The sequence below is a fragment of the Podarcis liolepis genome (genome assembly GCF_965112155.1).
Source record: "Podarcis liolepis genome assembly, chromosome: 14".
NCBI classification, from domain to species: domain Eukaryota; kingdom Metazoa; phylum Chordata; class Lepidosauria; order Squamata; family Lacertidae; genus Podarcis; species Podarcis liolepis.
In genome coordinates, this window is record NC_139569.1 from 32,617,725 (window position 1) to 32,635,528 (window position 17,804).

The following is a 17,804-nucleotide window of genomic DNA, read 5'->3' on the forward strand; positions in this document are numbered from 1 at the left end:
ACCGGGAGGGAGAAGAGAAAACCAATATGCTAATAACAGCATCTTCTTTCCTGGATTCTGAATGGAAGTCCATGTCTGAGGCTGAATTAATATGTAGTTGCAGTTGTGTGGCTGGAAATGAAAAGCAACAACCACCCGTCTTGGTCCGTCAGGGTCCCCCTGTTTAAGCTGGCAATGATTCATTATAGGTACAGTATTTTTACACTTGAAGAAGGCTCCCAGAGCAGCTTAGATATGAGCAATGGGGGAGAGAGAGAAAAAAGGAAGGAAGGAAGGAAGGAAGGAAGGAAGGAAGGAAGGAAGGAAGGAAGGAAGGAAGGAAATCTCTGCCTGGAGGCTTGCAGTCTAAAAGGCACCATACAAAAGGAACAGTTGATGGGAAGAGAAGCGGGCAAGAAGAAAATTCAGGAACCCTTAAGTTAATAGTTTTTACACTGAGCAGCTGGAATGAAAACAGTTCAGGGAGAGGAAGAGCCAAATGGAGCTGGTCCTTCAGTAGAGCAAAGAGGACAGATCCTGGCGATAGATGGTTTCCTGCCCCCTTTGGACCAACAGCAGGTGTGTATGATGCTGGTTGGAACAACACTCCAAATGATGGGGGCAGAGCAACATGATATACAAGCCAAATGTGGAGTAGTGGTTAGAGTGCCAGAGTAGGACCTGAGAGACCTGAGTTCAAATCCTAACTCTGCCATAAAGCATCATCATCATCATCATTTATTTATTATGCCACCCATCTGACTGGATTGCCCCAGCCACTATGGGCAGCTCCCAACAAAAAATAGCAAAAGCACAATACAACAGCACACACTACATACAGAAATCTCAAACAGTATGTTCTTATTCACAATATCTTTTAAAATAGTTCAAAATACTCCTTGAACTCTGGTATTGCCTCTTGCCTGTCTGGATGGTGCATAGACACACACACACACACACACACACACACACACACACACACGTGCGCGTGCAGAAACCAACCTACAGTACAAAAGCAAAGTTCCCATTCATTGCTCCATCTTTCACTGATGTGTGGCCCTCAAAAGGATGTTAAGAAGGTAATGTGGTCCTCCTTCCCCAAGCCTGCCCAGGGCAAGACCTTGAACTTGACTTGGTACTTCAGTGGCAGCCCCTGGATTAAACCTTAGTAACCATATTGAGGGCTGGAATTCAAAGCTCTGCAGTTGTCTGCTGCTTTCCAAAACTGAGTCATTTACCCCATGAAGGATCAGAAAAATGAATTATGTAAAGTCTGACCATCAGTTGAAGCCAATTCAAGGGGGGAAGGAAGAGTTATTGATTCCATAAATCATGTCAATTGGTACCTATTAGCAGCTCAACAATTAACTCTATACGAAACTTCATTCCAAACCCTCAACTTTAATCAGGGACTAATATAGCTTGGAAATGCCCAAAGGAAACAAAAATATGTGAAAGATTTCTCTCAACATTATTTCAGTCTTAATGCCGGGGGGGGGGGGGGACACACTTCAGAACTTTTAAAACAAAACAAAACAAAACACCCTATTATTCTCATCTATTTGTCCGTTGTCGTCCCCGCCAAAGGAAATGAAAATGGGAAAACATTTCTTTTCCTCTACAGAACTCCAAAACACACAGAAGCACACCCACCCTTCCTCTCGCCCGCCTTGCTGAGCTATTCCCACAATGTCAAGCATAATTTCAAAGCCGTTTGAGCCTGCTGGAGATTCCCATCCTGGAAGGGAAAGAATGCAAGGTGGGGGAAATCCACTTCCATGGCAACCTCCAACAGGCTCTTCCTCTTGCCCAACCCGAGCGAGCGAGCAAGCAGCAAAACAACACTGGATTGTCACCGGACACCATCCCGAGTTCGCTGGCCAAATAAGCTCTTTCCCCAAGAATCTGAAGCAGCTGGGGCCCCCTAAGCTATTGCATCCCTTGTGTGGGCCTCCGACAAAATCGCAAACAGCAAGGCGCAGTATTTCTTTTCCAGAAAGCCAGTTCACAGAGAAGCGAACCAGGCTTGAAACCAGATTGTGTAAAAGCTGGGGGTTGAGATGAAACAGCCTAAAGCTGACCTAACCACTGTAGCTGCTTCCGGTGGGAGGAAAACCTTCCAAAAGAAACATTAGTGTTGTGAAGATTCCTGACTTGAAAGAATCAGGGGCTCATAAGAAGCTGAAATGGAGTCAAACCACTTGTCCACCTAGCTCAGTACTGTATACACTGACTGGCAACAGCTCTACAGGGTTTTAGGCCAGTATGTCTCCCAACTCTAGCTGGAGATCTTCTGCATCCAGGATCTTCTGCATGCTAAGCTCTACTGCTGAGCTATGGCCCTTCCCAATTGGAGTTACGGTCAATGAAAAACATGCAATACATTGTGTAGGACAGAGGTTTGGCATTGCCCACATAATACTTCCTTGCTCTGGCTTCAGTGACAGCAATTCTTAATGGGAAACAGCGTAAATGGGAAAGTGATCTTCATGGGCAACTGAGTCTCAGCAAAAAGAATCTGCTCAAATCTGCGGTAGCTCAGTTCCATATCCCCCACTACCCCTTCAGCCTGCCTTGATGACACAGACAGCTTGCTAGCATCAGAATCAAGGCAGTCAGGTGAGAAGAGAAAGGCAGATAAAGATGGGACGATACATACAGCATATCAGGACAGTTGTCTGGCTTCTCCAGAAGGCCGCCCTCCATCACGAAACGAAGAACTTGCTCATTGGACATGCCTTGGTAAGGCTGCTCTGCTAATGTGGCTATTTCCCACAAGACGACACCAAAAGACCTACAAGAAAGGCCTAAAAGTTAGGTGGCATTCTAGCAAACGGAAGTTTAAACTGAATTGGCTACTTTTGTGCGCTGAGCTTATGTGAGCATCGGAGAGGGGATCGGGTATTTTGCTCACATCATCATCAACTAAGTAAGTAATCTCCTTCTCTACCCCAGACTTGCAAACGAAGGACAATATCTCACCTCAACAAAGGGAGTCAAGAGCAGAGAAATTCCAGAGGTATGGGAATTGGGCCTAACTGAGGAGGAAATGGAGCAGGGCTTGGAAAAGCCACATACATAATGAAAGGCTGCTCTGAGGTATGGAGATGGAAAGATCAAAGGATTCCAGCTTTATTATGGGGGCAAACAGCAAGCCATGTGTTCACTGATGGCCCAACATCACAATGGCATTCTGTCTGTGGACTACTGGAGGTATGAGGCTACCTTTTATGGCTTGGAATATACATGTGATAAACCAGTATATGCCATGGCTTCTGGAAGACTGTGCCTATACCAAAGCCACCACTCAGGAAACCATTCACAAGTTATGGGGCACACACCTTTTCTGATCTGGTAATAAATCTCTTGTATTGGAAGAAGAAACAAGTGCAAACAGTGGATGTTTGGGTCAGTTGCTTTGAGTGTTTTGCCGGTTTTACACATGCACCTCCCTGAAGTGTAAATTATGTCATGATTTAAAAGTAAAAACCCAGTGTTGATCTGCAGAAAATATCTGCAAAACAGGAGGCTAGATTTATGCCAAAGTCACATGGATTTTGTATTGCAAGTAACACTTTACTTGCAATACAAGTAATACTACTTGGGAATTTTGTGTCTGCACAAGAGGCTATTCCACATGAATGCAGATGCTGGAATCCATCCTAACAGAAACTCGCCTGGTTCTAACTAAAATCTCAATACCCTGGGATCTGGATTCGAATCACACACACCCCTCCCTGCAACACTATTTCTGGCTTGGATGATAGTGTGCTTATTTTACTCCGTCAGTGGAATCTGAAATAAAAGCTATGTAAGCCCAGCTCTGAAATTAGCTTTTCCAGAAGACAGGGCTACAAAGGGAGCAACGGGTTCTCCCTTCCCAAGAATTCTGCAATGGGAAGCCAAGTGGTTTCCAAAATACACTCGTCTATGTAAGAAGCATGACTGCCAAAGCGTGGAGTTTCAAAATGCTTCTCTGGGGCTGTGGGAAAAACGGCATAGACACAAAATGACACAACTTCTAATTTTACAGCTTTAAGTCTATTATGTCAAAGAATTTAATCCAAAGCCGATATATATATATATATATATATATATATATATATATATCCCTGGTGTTTTCTTGCAATGTCTCTAGTTCTCCTCTCTAATTCTTTTGCAGCAGCTGCTAAGTAGCCCTGCATGGATATTACAGGACCGAGCCAGCCTTAAAGCCATATAGGTATTTGTTTAAACATGTTTAAAACTGGGGGTTTGGCATGACAGAAGTTCCAAAACAGAGGAAGTAGCACCCTTGAGACTATATTACACAGGGGCCGCAGCAAGGAGTCTACAAATAGGATAGATAACAGGAAAAACCAGAGTTGTCCAAAAGCTTGATGTGGTGTTTTCTCCATGCCATAATCAAGTTGCAAGGGTTCTGGGAATGTTGCAAAAACAACCCCAGACACATTCATTATTACCAGACGTCCGAGTTTGTCGTGAACACGCCGTCCTTCAGTGATTCTGGGGACATCCAGCGGACGGGCAGCAGTCCCTTCCCACCTTTGCGATAGTAATCGGTCTCGTAGATATCTCTCGTCATGCCAAAATCTACATGGTACACAACAGGACACGTTAAAATAATAATAATAATAATAATAATAGTAGTAGTAGTAGTAGTAGTAAAAATAAAACAAAAGTACCACATTGCCATGAAAGCTGAAGAACCTTATGAACTACCTCTAAACAATTCAAGCTGCCAACAACTGACACCTGAGGGAGAGTCAGAACATTCGGTCCTTCTAGCTTAATACTGGCTACACTGACTGGCAGCAGCTCTCCAGGGTTTCAGGAAGCGGGGGTTCCCAGCCCTACCTGGTGATGCATGCAATGTAACTCACAGAGTTATTGGAAGAATAAAATGAGAGTGGAGAAATCCATGTGGCACACTGCCTTGACCTGCTTAGAGGAAAGGCAGTGTGTACAAATATTATTTGTCCAGTGAATCAAACAGATTGGTCACTGTTGTGGCTCCCCTGGAGGTTTCTATTTGTGCTTCCTTGCATTCACAGGATGCACCACAAATACCTTTTTCATCTGCAGTCGTAAGGAGGGAGGAGGAGGAGCCAAAATTCTACCTTGCTGAAAACTGGACATTTTACTCCAGCAGCTTCTAGTGATCTCACAAAGCCCTGCCCACAGCATTTTCAAGCTCTGCCTACTCCACAGCCCAAATAAATGGCCAGAAACTTGCTTTTGCTCATTTTCTTCTTAAAAACTTAAACGCCAAGATACTCAGGGTGCTTGGCTCTCCACTAGACATAGACTTGCCCAGTGTTGTTCTCGAGACATGTGACAGGCACAGCTCTAAACAGAAGTAGCTGCTGAAGATGCATTTTCAGGACCCATCCTATTCTTGCAAACGTAGTATGCTTTAACTGATTTTAATTCTGAATTTAAAATTGTTGTAATCCGCCTTGGAACCTGCTGGTGAAGGATGGGGGATAAATTTAATGATAACAAGCAGCAGGAAAAACCTATTGCAGACCTGTGGCTTCCAAATTCCCTACCTAGAACTAAGATCCTTCTTTTTTTTGTATTTCACCTTTGGACTGAAAAAAAAAGGGGGGATACCTCCAATTTTCACAGTAAAGTCCTCAGCCACCATACAGTTCCTTGCAGCGAGATCTCTGTGGACAAACTTGTTGGCGTTGAGATAAGCCATGCCATCCGCAATCTCGCCTGCCATCTGAATCATCTTCTTTAGGGCTGGAGGAATATGAGCCGGGTTATTCTGAACAAGAAAGGAGAGAAAGACAACTGTTAACATGAGTTTAAGAAGCTGTTGCTTTCTTCCTTGCTAAATTTCCAATGGTTTGGCTAGGTTCTGTTCAGATTCGTTTATTTGCATCTAGCCATCAGTTCATTCCAAAAGAAAGGTTAAACACAGGTGGCAAACCCAGGCCTCCCTACTTGGCCCGTCAAACCATTTCTTTGAAACCATGGCCAACTGCCCTACAGCTGATGTCACATGTGATGTCAGGTGTCTGGCAAGTAGAGACATGGCTACAGAAAGCAGGATTGATGCACAGGGAGTTCAGTCCTGTTCAGGAATTCCAGCCAGTTCCATGCACCAAATTTGGCCCTCTAGAGTGGGAGGGAATACTGTACAAGGAGTTCAGTCCTACTCAAGTTTGGACAGACTAGCCAATTCCTGTACATAGCAGGGGAACAATCAAACAAACATACAGAGAAAAAACTTCCGCAGCAACTATCATCCAACTGTCCCTGGTTACTAAGCAATATTTCCACCTGCCTTCCTTTTAACACAAACAGAATTAACCCTTAAGTTGCACGTGGAATGATCTCTGCTGCATTGTTCCCAACACCTCTGACAGTGGAGGGAAAACACTGCCACCGTGGCTCATAGCCACTGAAAGCCTTTCCTCCATTAATTTGTGTAATCCCGTTTTCCCTTTCAAGGAAGGAATGTAGTTTGCTTTCCAATCACATTTTAATTGTCCTCTTCCACAAATGTGAGGTGCTCCCACTGCTTTAACTGTAAATTATCTACTCCAGAGGCTGACTGCAATGAGGCAAGGGCCTACAGGGAGACCCGAGCATATACCACTAGCCCTCATTTTAGTAGAATATGATTTTCAGGGGCTCCCGCTTTCGCCTACCCTATTTGGACCATGCAAACAGCATGTGGGCGGCTGCAAGCCTTCTAATTGCCAGCATGAATGCTAAATGCTGGGTGCATGACTAAATATTAGTGTTTGTTGCAACACTCATTCATAATTCAGATCAAAAACAAAAAGGGTAACAGCATGTAGCATTTAATACATGAGCAATTAGCTTATCTGTGCGCCTACCAAAGACCCACGCTGGGTTACGCGTAGGCACAGAAAGTTTAATTCAGGCCTGAAAAGCAGCCAGTCTAGCGGTGCACATGACAGGCATAAAGAAACAAGCAACTGCCACCTATAATCACTGAGAGGGATGGTGGCTCATGGGGTCCAAATCTGGGCAAAAAGGTCAAAATGACAGCAGTTTACAGGTTTGAGGAGGAAAGCAGAAAATTTCTAGCAAATACAAGTACTCTATACACTGCTCACATATTGAGAATAGACATATAAGACTAAATGGGTCTTATATGTATAGAACTATTCTACAATAGTTCTTACAATCGAACTATTTTAACTCTTTTAAAATGTGGAATTGCTTTTAAATGTTTGTACTGTTTTATAAACAGAATTATTATTTTTATATACTCTCTTTAATTGTTTTTACTTTTATTGTTTGTGTGAGTGTGTCCCGGTATTGCACGCTATTTTGTAATTGTTTTATAACTGTATGTTTTATTCTCATAAACTGCTTTGGGACCTTACGGCAAAGCGGGGCAAGAAACTAAATAAAGTAATGAACAAAGAACCTCAACTGCATCTACTCTTCTACAAATTACTTCCTTTTTCTAGGAACTGAGCACATCCGTCTACTACAGAGTGTTGTAACCTCCTTCCCCGTATCATCTGTAGAAGATAACTGCCGTTTGCCTAGCTAGGGAGCAGTGATGTGGGTTTTCCACAAAATTTAAGACTTGGAACTATTTCCAGTGGTTAATCTAAATCAGAACATTTTCTGTTTGTGTCAGGAAAAGTGCCCCAGAGAGTGATCTAGTTTATACCATGTTTATTTTACTTGTATTTAATAAACACAGCTAAAAACATCAAAACTGCCAAGCTTGGCTACTATTGCATTTGCAGTAGGCATCTCATTGTTACTAAGGAACTTATCAAACAGGAAAATAAACCACCCACATCGCTGCTAGGGAGGCCATAGTCAAGGCAGTATCTGAACTGGGAGATGTCCCAGCTCACAGGCCAGACTCTTCACCTGCTACAGCAATATGGAAGCACCCCAAAAACACACAAGGACATGGGTCACACAGCCTGTTTTGGTTAGGGCACCTCAAGTGGAAGAGGCAAGAATACCTACACCTGGGGCTGGTGGGGTTTCTTACAACAAACCTTTGGTGAGTCTGTCTTTGCAAATGATGGAAAGCTCTCCCCCCCATATGATGGAAAGTTCTTATTTTTAAATACAACAATGTAACAATGCTATAATTCTACTTAGGTAAAGGTAAAGGAACCCCTGACCATTAGGTCCAGTCGTGGCCGACTCCGGGGTTGCGGCGCTCATCTCGCTTTATTGGCCGAGGGAGCCGGCGTACAGCTTCCGTGTCATGTGGCCAGCATGACTAAGCCGCTTCTGGCGAACCAGAGCAGCGCATGGAAACGCCGTTTACCTTCCCGCCGGAGCAGTACCTATTTATCTACTTGCACTTTTTGACGTGCTTTCGAACTTCTAGGTTGGCAGGAGCAGGGACCGAGCAACGGGAGCTCACCCCATCACGGGGATTCGAACTGCCGACCTTCTGATCGGCAAGTCCTAGGCTCTGTGGTTTAACCCACAGCGCCACTAGCTCATAACTAAATAACTACCACATTTCTAAACATAATTAAGACTGCTAACAGTTAGATGAGGAGTCACCAACCATTTTAAGGCCCCCTCATTATCTCTCTTCCCCTCCCCAGGTCAGCCTCCTCGCCCCTGCCCCCGGGGCAACTGCTTGGACTGCAAAAAAGCAGTCAAACCTTTCAACACAGGACTGACCTCTGTGCCTGGTCGGAGTGACCGCAGGTAACTCTTCAAGTCTCCACGGGTCATAAGTTCCATGATGACCAGCGTGGGCTGGCCTTGAGAAACAACTCCAAGCAGCCGCACCTGAGAGAAGAAAGCCTTGGGTTATTCACTTGCAGAGGCAGCATTTTATTCAAAGGTGTGCACTGTCATGTACTGTACTGCACTTGTGAGTGCGTGACTCTTCACTAGACACACACAAACTAAACATGATGCATTCACTTGGGAAACGGGCAAGAGGAGGAGAGAGAGATAGAAATAACATAACATAAGCAGTGGAGGCCAGGCCACTAGGGTGAATGGGGCTCTGCCCCACCAACTTCAGCTTGTCCCCAGGCAGCCTCCACCTGCCCACCTTCTTACTTACAGCCAGTCCAGAGGGTGGCACCAGATGTCAGCATCCTCCTCCTGGCTGCGTAAGGTAAAGGTAAAGGGTAAAGGGACCCCTGACCATTAGGTCCAGTTGTGACCGACTCTGGGGTTGTGGCGCTCATCTCGCTTTATTGGCCGAGGGAGCCGGCATACAGCTTACGGGTCATGTGGCCAGCATTACTAAGCCGCTTCTGGCGAACCAGAGCTGCGCACGGAAACGCCGTTTACCTTCCCTCTGGAGCGGTACCTATTGATCTACTTGCACTTTGACGTGCATTCGAACTGCTAGGTTGGTAGGAGCAGGGACCGAGCAACGGGAGCGCACCCCGTCACAGGGATTTGAACCGCCAACCTTGTGATCGGCAAGTCCTAGGCTCTGTGGTTAACCCACAGCACCACCCGCGTACTCAACATAAATTTAAAGCAGTGCCGCCCTGCCCCAAAAAGAACCTGGGAAGAGCATTGAGAAAACTAATCCCAAAAGCTATGAAGGAAGCTTTTTTTCTGATTCAGAACTCCATTTATACCTGTTCTGTACAAAAGCATCACACAGGCAAGCAAATAGCTGTTTTCCTGTTTGAAGCAGCATTCCCCAGGATTTAAGTAAGAGAACGGGGGATAGCGCGGAGTGGAAGAAGCTTTAATGTGTTTCAGCAACTTACGACATGGTGGCAATTGAACTCCTTCATCACCGAAGCCTCGTTCAGAAACTCGATCCGCTCTCGCATGCTTGCCGACTCGTTGACTGTTTTGATGGCCACCCTGGTTTCTGGCTCATCTTTAACCACGCCTTTCGCTATCCCTTCGTACACCATTCCAAAGGAGCCCTGCCCCAATTCTCGGCACATGGTAATCTTTTCCCGGGGTACTTCCCATTCATCTGGAACGTACACTGTAAAAATCACAAGGAGAACCCGTTTCACAAGCAGCTTTGAACTGAAATGACAATCATAATTAAAACAAAACAAAACAGAGGGCAAGCAACGTCCTTTTCCATTAAAGCATACTGGGATGTTCTGCACTTCATGCTTTTATTTCAACAGTCATCTTACTGCTTCAGTCCTTTGTAATCATTATGTTGCTTAGCCATGCTATAACGTTGCCCCCATTTCACAGATTAGAAACTGACCCTGAGCAAAAACATCACACCCAAGGATGCACAAATGAGCCTACTGCTGAAGTAAGACACAGACCCAAACTTTAGCATGTGGTGTACCTGGCAAGGGAGCATTCTGCAGCAGAGGTGTAATGCAAAAGCATATTTTAAGAGGGTAAGGACACTTTGCTTAGCATCTGCTATGCATTTCAACAGAGGGGAGCAGAATAATGTGATTAAAAAGCTGTAACATACATTTCTCAACAGAGGGTGGGCATGTAGTGGCAGCCACCATTACAACACACTCTTGGGGGGGGGGAATTAAGAGAAGGGACATTTTCCACTCAGCTGGTGATTAGTTAACTTTGTAACTAATAATTTGCACATGTGTTTTCTTATTTCCTTCTCCCTACCAATCCATTTTCCTTTTGTATCATTTTTTAAAAGTGTAAGCCTGAGGGGAGGGACTGTTGCTGTTGGGTATTTTTGTGATTTGAAAGTCACTTGGGGAACTTCTTTTGGCTGAACAGGAAGATTATTTTTTTATTTAAAAAAAAAATACACGAGCAACACGAAACTCCAGGTTTAACTTCCAAGAACAAGGCCAAGATTTCAACTCCAAAACATTAACATTTCCCTGTTTTCTTGGATGCCAGAAATCTGGACTGGATTGCTCCAGGATGCAACTTAAGAGCTATAAATCCTAGCTTACTATTGGAAGGCGCAACCTCTGACAAGTCTTCAAAACGCTACAGCCTAGCATTTAAGGGGGGGGGGAAGGTTAAAGGTTTCACTGCAAATAAAAACTAATGCTAAGTGTAGCTGAGAAAGATGATGAGAAAGAATTGAGAAGGAAGGGACCACAGCTCAGCAGCAGAGGTTCTGCTTTTCATGCAGAAGGTCTCAGGTTCAATCTCTGACATCTCTGTGTAGGACTGGGAAGGCGCTTTGTTTAAAATCTTGCAGGGCTTCTGCCAGGCAGCACAAACAATACTGAGCTAGATGGAGCAATGGTCTGATTTGGGATAAGGTAGCTTCCTATGTTACTATGATAGCTGAAAGATACGGCTCCCAGAAATCTTTTAATTATGTATTTATGTTACTATTTTTAAGTATTTTAAATATCCTTCAACATGGGGGGTTGTTTGCCTCCCTGGGCTCTTTTAGGAGGAAGTGTGGGTCAGAAATTTAAAGAATAAATATAAATCAATATATACAAGAGGCCTGCACTGTGCTTTTAAGAAACATCACCAAGAATTTAAAGAATTGTTAAAGTTCACTTCAAATGATTGTTTGTATAGTTTTTATTCGTGTTTAATGTTTTATTGCTGTACACTAATGTGATACTTCATACTATTGCAATACAGAAATACTATTAGGTTTTCTTTAAGAACTTTCTGACCTACCTTGACCTTTAAAAAAAAAAAAAAAGCTTGAGACCCCCTCTCCTCAGCCCCCCAAATTACTTCTTTGCCTGAGTGACAGTGAATGTTGTCTTTACAACTGGTTCACATAGAGCTTCTTGTGACTCCACCTCAGACTCTGCATTCACTTTTATTCCAAGATGTTGCTGTCTTAAAAGGAGTCAGAAGTGGAAGGCCTGACTTACCATCTGAGGCGCTGAAATATTCTGGGTTCACAGAGGCATAGAGCACTCCGTTTCCAAGCCTGTCGCTGTTCCTGTTAAAATGCAAGAGGAAAGTTCCTTATTTCAACACATATATTTTTTTTAAAGAGAGAGAGATTAACATTTCACTCTATTCTGGTCCTCTCACCTTTGAGTTCTGGTTTATGACTTGCTTTTCACACCCACACCCACCCCAGCGGAAGCATTTGGCAGGTTGGGAATCAATTGTGTTACTTCCCAAATATGCCTATGCTCAATGACAAGACTTATTGAACCTAGGTTAGCTGAACAAAATAATAACAACAGTAACAGCAGCAGCTTGAGTCAATCAATTATAGCAAGGTGAAGAACGCACAATGTATTTGTCCTTGTCTAGGCTAGTATGACAAGGTTTAACCCATTGTGCCTGACTACAAAATCTATCAGGAAAAGGGCAATATTACTTTCTGACTTACTACATGCTGGCTGTCGTGTTATTGTGAGGATGTTGTTGTGAGGATAAAATGAGGAGAGGGAGAATCATATATGCCCCCTTGTGCTTCTTGGAGGAAAAAGTGTGATATAAATGCAATGAATAAATACAAATAAATAAATATCAACCCTCACCTCTTTTTATTACAGACATACAGCATGATGAGCAGCCCTCCAATGATCAAAATGACAGCAATGGGTAGAACAATAATCAGGTGCAAGAAACCCCCGTAATTCGGTGCTGCAGCGATCAAAACAAGAAAGTAAATAAAAGGGTGGTGATTATTCATGTGTGCATCTCTACTGCTGCACTAGCTAGTTAGACCTATCCGAAACATAAATAGCTACTGCTGGGAAAACTTTATATATATATATTATAACACACACTCACAGAGAGAACACAGGGCCACCTAACAGAGCGTTCTTTTTACAAAAGCACTTCCAGATGATCGGTATTTTGGGGTACGGCTCAACTACATATCAGAAAAATTCAAGCTGCACTATGAGAGCTGATTTGGAGGTCCTGTGCTACAAACCTGCTTCCTGAAAAAGAGCAGAGGTTTTATGATAAAAGGAAGGTGATTGGGAAATGGCACTGGAAAGTGTGGGATAACACATGCTTTGGCACTATGTCATTTAATCTCCTTGAAAATGCTCAATTTAACTTCCTTGCAAATGTTATCAGAACGAACGCTCAAATCGGGATTAAGGTTCAACAAGCAGATCATCTGGAGGAACCCCAAGGGTGGCTGGCTGTTGCTCCCAAGGAAACTCACACGGAGGGGGGGGGGGAGAAAAAGAAGACACAGCTCATCTGCTGTTTCATTTACAGTATCTGCCTTGAAACACAGACATTCTAATCTAATCAATCTGGGATAAATATCCAACCATCCATTTTCTGCAAGAAGTTCAGAATCTTAAATCTAAAGAACACACAACATATTGGGGGGAAAGCAGTTACACAACCAGTGTGTCCATTATTTCCCTGCCCACCAACGAAAACATCCTTACTTTTGGGCTGCACATAGAATGAGATTGCCTCAGTCCAGGATCCGTTCCCAGCCAGTGACGTGGCTTGAACTCGGACAGAATAATTTCCAGGGTTCAGATGTGTCAGTTTGGCTCCTCGAAGTTTCTTGTATTCTTGCCTTGAAACACATTCCCGCTTCTCCTACAGAAGTTTTTTTGGGGGGAAGAGAAAAGCAGTTAAGATGGTTTTTATTAATGCAGCTTGTGCATGCAGGACACTGAGACTTGAGGCTCTGTAACCCGGAGGACAACTAGCAGAGCTTCTTCAGATGAACTTGGCGATTGGGCTGGGATAGAAGTGCTTAGGCAATCCTTAAGGTATCTTGGTTGTTCAGGGCTTTGTATATAAACACAAGAACCTTGTAAATTGGGTTGGATGAAGAAGACCTATAATCCCACTTACCTCTCCATTTTGCCCATATTTGATTTCATACATCAAGATCAACCCATTGGGGCTAACCGGTTCTGGCCATTTGAGGTATATAACGTTTTCTTCCTTCCCTTCCCACGTTACTGGCCCTGGAATGTTATCAGCTCCCTCTGCGAAAAGATGCGGGCAAGAGTCAATGTCAAGATTTGAGGCAAACAACATACCGTGGTGTCACTAAAGTCATAAGAACATGAAGAGAGCCTGTTGCATCATGCCAGCCAGGTGCCTAAAGGAAACTGGCAAGCAGGACATGAGCACAATATCACTCTTTTCCCGCATGGCTTCCAGCAACTGGTATCTATACCCTTTTCTATCTATACCCACAACATGCATTTGGGGACCCATTTCTTAATTTTTTACTATATATTTGCCTGCTGGTAGTGCTCCTGCTATGACCCACACTGAATTAGGCCACGGCCTGGTTCCCAACCCACCAGTTGAAGACCATGTTCAAAGCCTGTTTCGGGGGCCTAATCCGGCCTGCCGCTTGTTTTAATCCGGCCCCTGTGGCAATTTATTTCCTGGGGTAAAATCCTAAAAAAAGCTGAACAACTTTGGTCGGCCCTCACACATGTTCACTTCATCAAATCTGGCCCTCTTTGAAAAAAGTTTGGACACCCCTGGCCGACACTCTACAGCAGTGGTTCCCAGTCAGCTAATTACCAAGTCAGCTAATTACCAAGCCACAGACTCCCTACTTTTGAAAATTTTGATATTTCTATGGTAGTTACCTCTACAAAGCATTTTTTTCAACAAAATGCGGGGTAGCCACTAATAAGCAAAGTATTTTAGATATACTAAAGAACAGACTAGGGCTGAGCGATATCTGATTTTTGACACTGTGATATATCAGTAGATAAATATTCTGATATTCCGATATATCACGACGTCTGAAATGGGAGATCAGCTGTGGGGATGAGGAAAGGAGCAGTCACAGAGACTGGATGGGGGGGGGGGAGGAAGTGGAGTCACCTCCACTGCATGGTTTGAGTGGGAGGGGTGCATTAAGCTGCCGTCAGTGGGGCAGCCAGTGAAGATGCACGTCCACTGTGGCTACTGCTGCTTTACCATTGACTGAGAAAAGCTGCTCTGTGCCAGGGGAAGGTAGTGCCACGGTGTCTTGAAGGGCAATCAGCTGCCCTGTTCTCCATCAGTGTGAGGGGGAGGTAGGACCTCACAATCAGCTGCCCTGTTTCCCCTCAACATGAGGGAAGGCAACTCAGATTAGCAGCGTTACCAGCTGAGATCACTGTGCAATATTGGCAGTGCCATGAAATCAGCAGCCTTGCTCTCCCTGACACAAGAAGTGATGCATTGCTGGGTCAAAATCGTTATCGCGGTGTGATTTTTGGCCAATATATTGAAAAATTGCACAGAACTAAAAAAGACCATAAAATTTTTGATATTACCATGCAAAAATGACAAATATTTAGTTGGAGGGGACGCAAGAGATGGGGCCATGGACCCCCTGGGTGTGTTCCGCAGACCCCCAGGAGTCCCAGGATCGCTAACTGGGAACCATTGCTCTACAGCGTGTCAGGCAGGGGTCTCTCCCAGGCTAGGAGAGACCCCTGCCTGAAACCCTGTAGAGTGTCTGCCAGTCAGTGTATAACATTGGTCTTCAACTAGCCCTACCTGGATATGCCAGGGATTGAATTTAGGGGCCATCTGCACGCAAAACAGTTGTTCTACACTGAGCTATGCTCCTTCCAGGTTGATTTCAACACAGGGAGTTAAAACTGCCTTTTGAAAGTGAGCCTGAGATTACAACGTTGTGCCAGATTTTTGTGGTTTTTTTGTAAGATGCTTTGAATGCAGAGATAAAGATGGAATTGTTCTTTTTATTATGATTAAGGAAGGAAGGAGAGAATTTAAGCCAGGTTTCAAAACAATACCTGAAGGCATGGTTCTGGCAAAAACAAAGTTAGAGGCGCTACAGCCGAGATTTGCAGCTTCATGATTGCAGCTGTGGATGTCAATACGGTAGAGCGTGAAAGGCAAGAGGTGGGAGATAAGTGTCCGCTCCCGGCCTTCCACTTTGCTTTCGAAGAAGGGAAACTCCATATCAGCCTCCTCAGCATCTGATTCATTGGCAAAGTGCTCTGGGGCTGTGGCAGTCCTGTTCTTGTGAGCAAAGGTCGTGTTTGCAACAGGCGACAGATCCCTGCGCTTCCGGTCAGGCCTGGACAGAGAAACAAGAGAAGTCAGTGAAAGTGAGATTAGCATCCCTCTTTTATAAGGAGGAAAGCAAATTTAAGAGACCCCGTTTGTAGCCAGAAGTCACAATGTTTTGAGAGAAAATAATGAGAACCATTAGGACGATTAAAGAATGACAGATGTCCAAAGCTTGCATGATGTCCTGTTCAACAGAACTCTCTGTTTATAGGTGTTGTCTCTTCCGAGTTAAATTTCACATTGGTGATTCATCCAAGCCCAATAAAACACATTTCACAGGGAAGAGAAACAGAAAGGAGGCAGCTGAGGGCAGAAATGATATAGAAAACACTGTGGGAAAACAGAATCACTTCAAACTCCATGTAAAGTTCAGCAATAGGACAAGCAATCATCAAGGAAAGAGGCAGATCCCATCACTGCATGCTTGCAAGAAAGCACTGGCAAGACCTTTGCTCCATATCTAGCTCAATTATTGCCTGCACTGGCTGGCAGCTGCTCTTCCTTTTCAGTTAAGTTTTTTATTTGCAAATTAAACAAAGTAGAAAGAAGAACTACAAAAGAATAAGAAAGGGAAGAAAAATAACTAATACATTAATAATACTAATAAACCACCAGCAGCTCACATTGATACAATGACACCAGTACATCCAACCTACAAGAAATGTATTAAGTTAATGTAAGACCTCCAGCTGTCCCCAGACTGACATTTCATCTATAAGAAATATGTTCAAATGTAGCCAGGGAAGTGAGGTCTTCAGACCACTATGCAATAGGGGGTGGGTGTTCATCCTTCCTGGCTCAAAGTGCAAGTCTCTAAGCAACCATAAGGGCCCTCCAGGGCTTCAGCCAGAGAGTTTTCCCCCAGCCCCACCTGGAGATGCCTGGGATTTTATATAAATATTTAGAAATCACACTTTTAAAAAACATACAAGGTGGTATACACCACACAAAACTACAGTAAGAATAAAAACATAAATAAAGACACATTGGCTGGTAAACAGAAATTCAAATAACAAAGGCCTGTTTGAATAACACAGTTTTTAGAAGGTGCTTTTTAAAAGGCAGGAATGATTCCAGCCAAACCTCTGCTAGGTCAGGACTTGCTCACGCTAAAGACTTGGTCTCTATTAAAGGCCAACCGACCCTTAGAGCAGTGTTTCCCAACCTTTTTTGGGCAAAGGCACACTTGTTTCATGAAAAAAATCTCGAGGCACACCACCATTACAGCCCCGTGACGTCAGCGCGCAGCGTCACGCCGGGAGGGACATGAATTGCTAGCAAATTACATAATCACCTCCTTGAGGGCTGGCTCATCTTCTCCGAAGGCAGAACCCCATTAATTAACAGCACAGACTCACACCATAGCCAAGACGAGGGGGGAAAACCTCAGTCATGCACAGTCATGCACATGTGGGGGCTAAATGAGGACGAAGACCGGGCAGAGAGCAGGGTTCAAATCACCCCACCTGGCCAGGACAATCCCTGGGTGCTCCCTTGGGCCACTCGCCTGACCCACCTCGCAGGGCTGTTGTTGCGAGGATAACACGGGGAGAACCACGCGCGCCCCCGGGAGCTCCTTGGAGGAGAAAGCGGGCGATGAATGCAATGCACGAAATATATGAGAGGCGACCAGGTTTTGCAGGTGAGGGGCCCCCGCCAGCCTCCGCTTCCAACACCCGGCGCAACGACGCCGAAGTTTCCCCCCGGGCTCGGCTCAGGGAGCAGCGCTGCTCCCCCCCGGCTCCCCTTCGCCCTCCCGGCTCTCTCTTCCGCCCACTGGGGACCCCCCTCACCTGCCAAGTCCGGAGCGCCGGTGGAAGTTGCATGCATGCATGCAGGGCGTCGCGTTGCCATTGCATTGCACTGCACTCCATGCAACGTCTGCATGCATGCATTGCCTTGCACGCCCGCCAAGGGGTCTCCCCGCGGTCCGATGCGTC

The 17,804-nt window shown here is 44.7% G+C and overlaps 1 protein-coding gene across 1 annotated transcript in view; it reads right to left on the reverse strand.

Moving 5' to 3' along the window:
• Window positions 1–17,804, reverse strand: part of IGF1R (insulin like growth factor 1 receptor) — a 180,889-nt gene that overhangs the window by 6,897 nt on the left and 156,188 nt on the right. The window contains exons 11-20 of the mRNA XM_083474988.1: window positions 15,585–15,871; window positions 13,663–13,799; window positions 13,242–13,401; window positions 12,366–12,471; window positions 11,742–11,812; window positions 9,699–9,928; window positions 8,638–8,748; window positions 5,596–5,755; window positions 4,443–4,572; window positions 2,639–2,773 (exon numbers count right to left, since the gene is read on the reverse strand). Of these exons, the coding sequence (XP_083331114.1) occupies window positions 2,639–2,773; window positions 4,443–4,572; window positions 5,596–5,755; window positions 8,638–8,748; window positions 9,699–9,928; window positions 11,742–11,812; window positions 12,366–12,471; window positions 13,242–13,401; window positions 13,663–13,799; window positions 15,585–15,871 (1,527 nt within the window). The remainder of the gene's footprint in view (window positions 1–2,638; window positions 2,774–4,442; window positions 4,573–5,595; window positions 5,756–8,637; window positions 8,749–9,698; window positions 9,929–11,741; window positions 11,813–12,365; window positions 12,472–13,241; window positions 13,402–13,662; window positions 13,800–15,584; window positions 15,872–17,804) is intronic.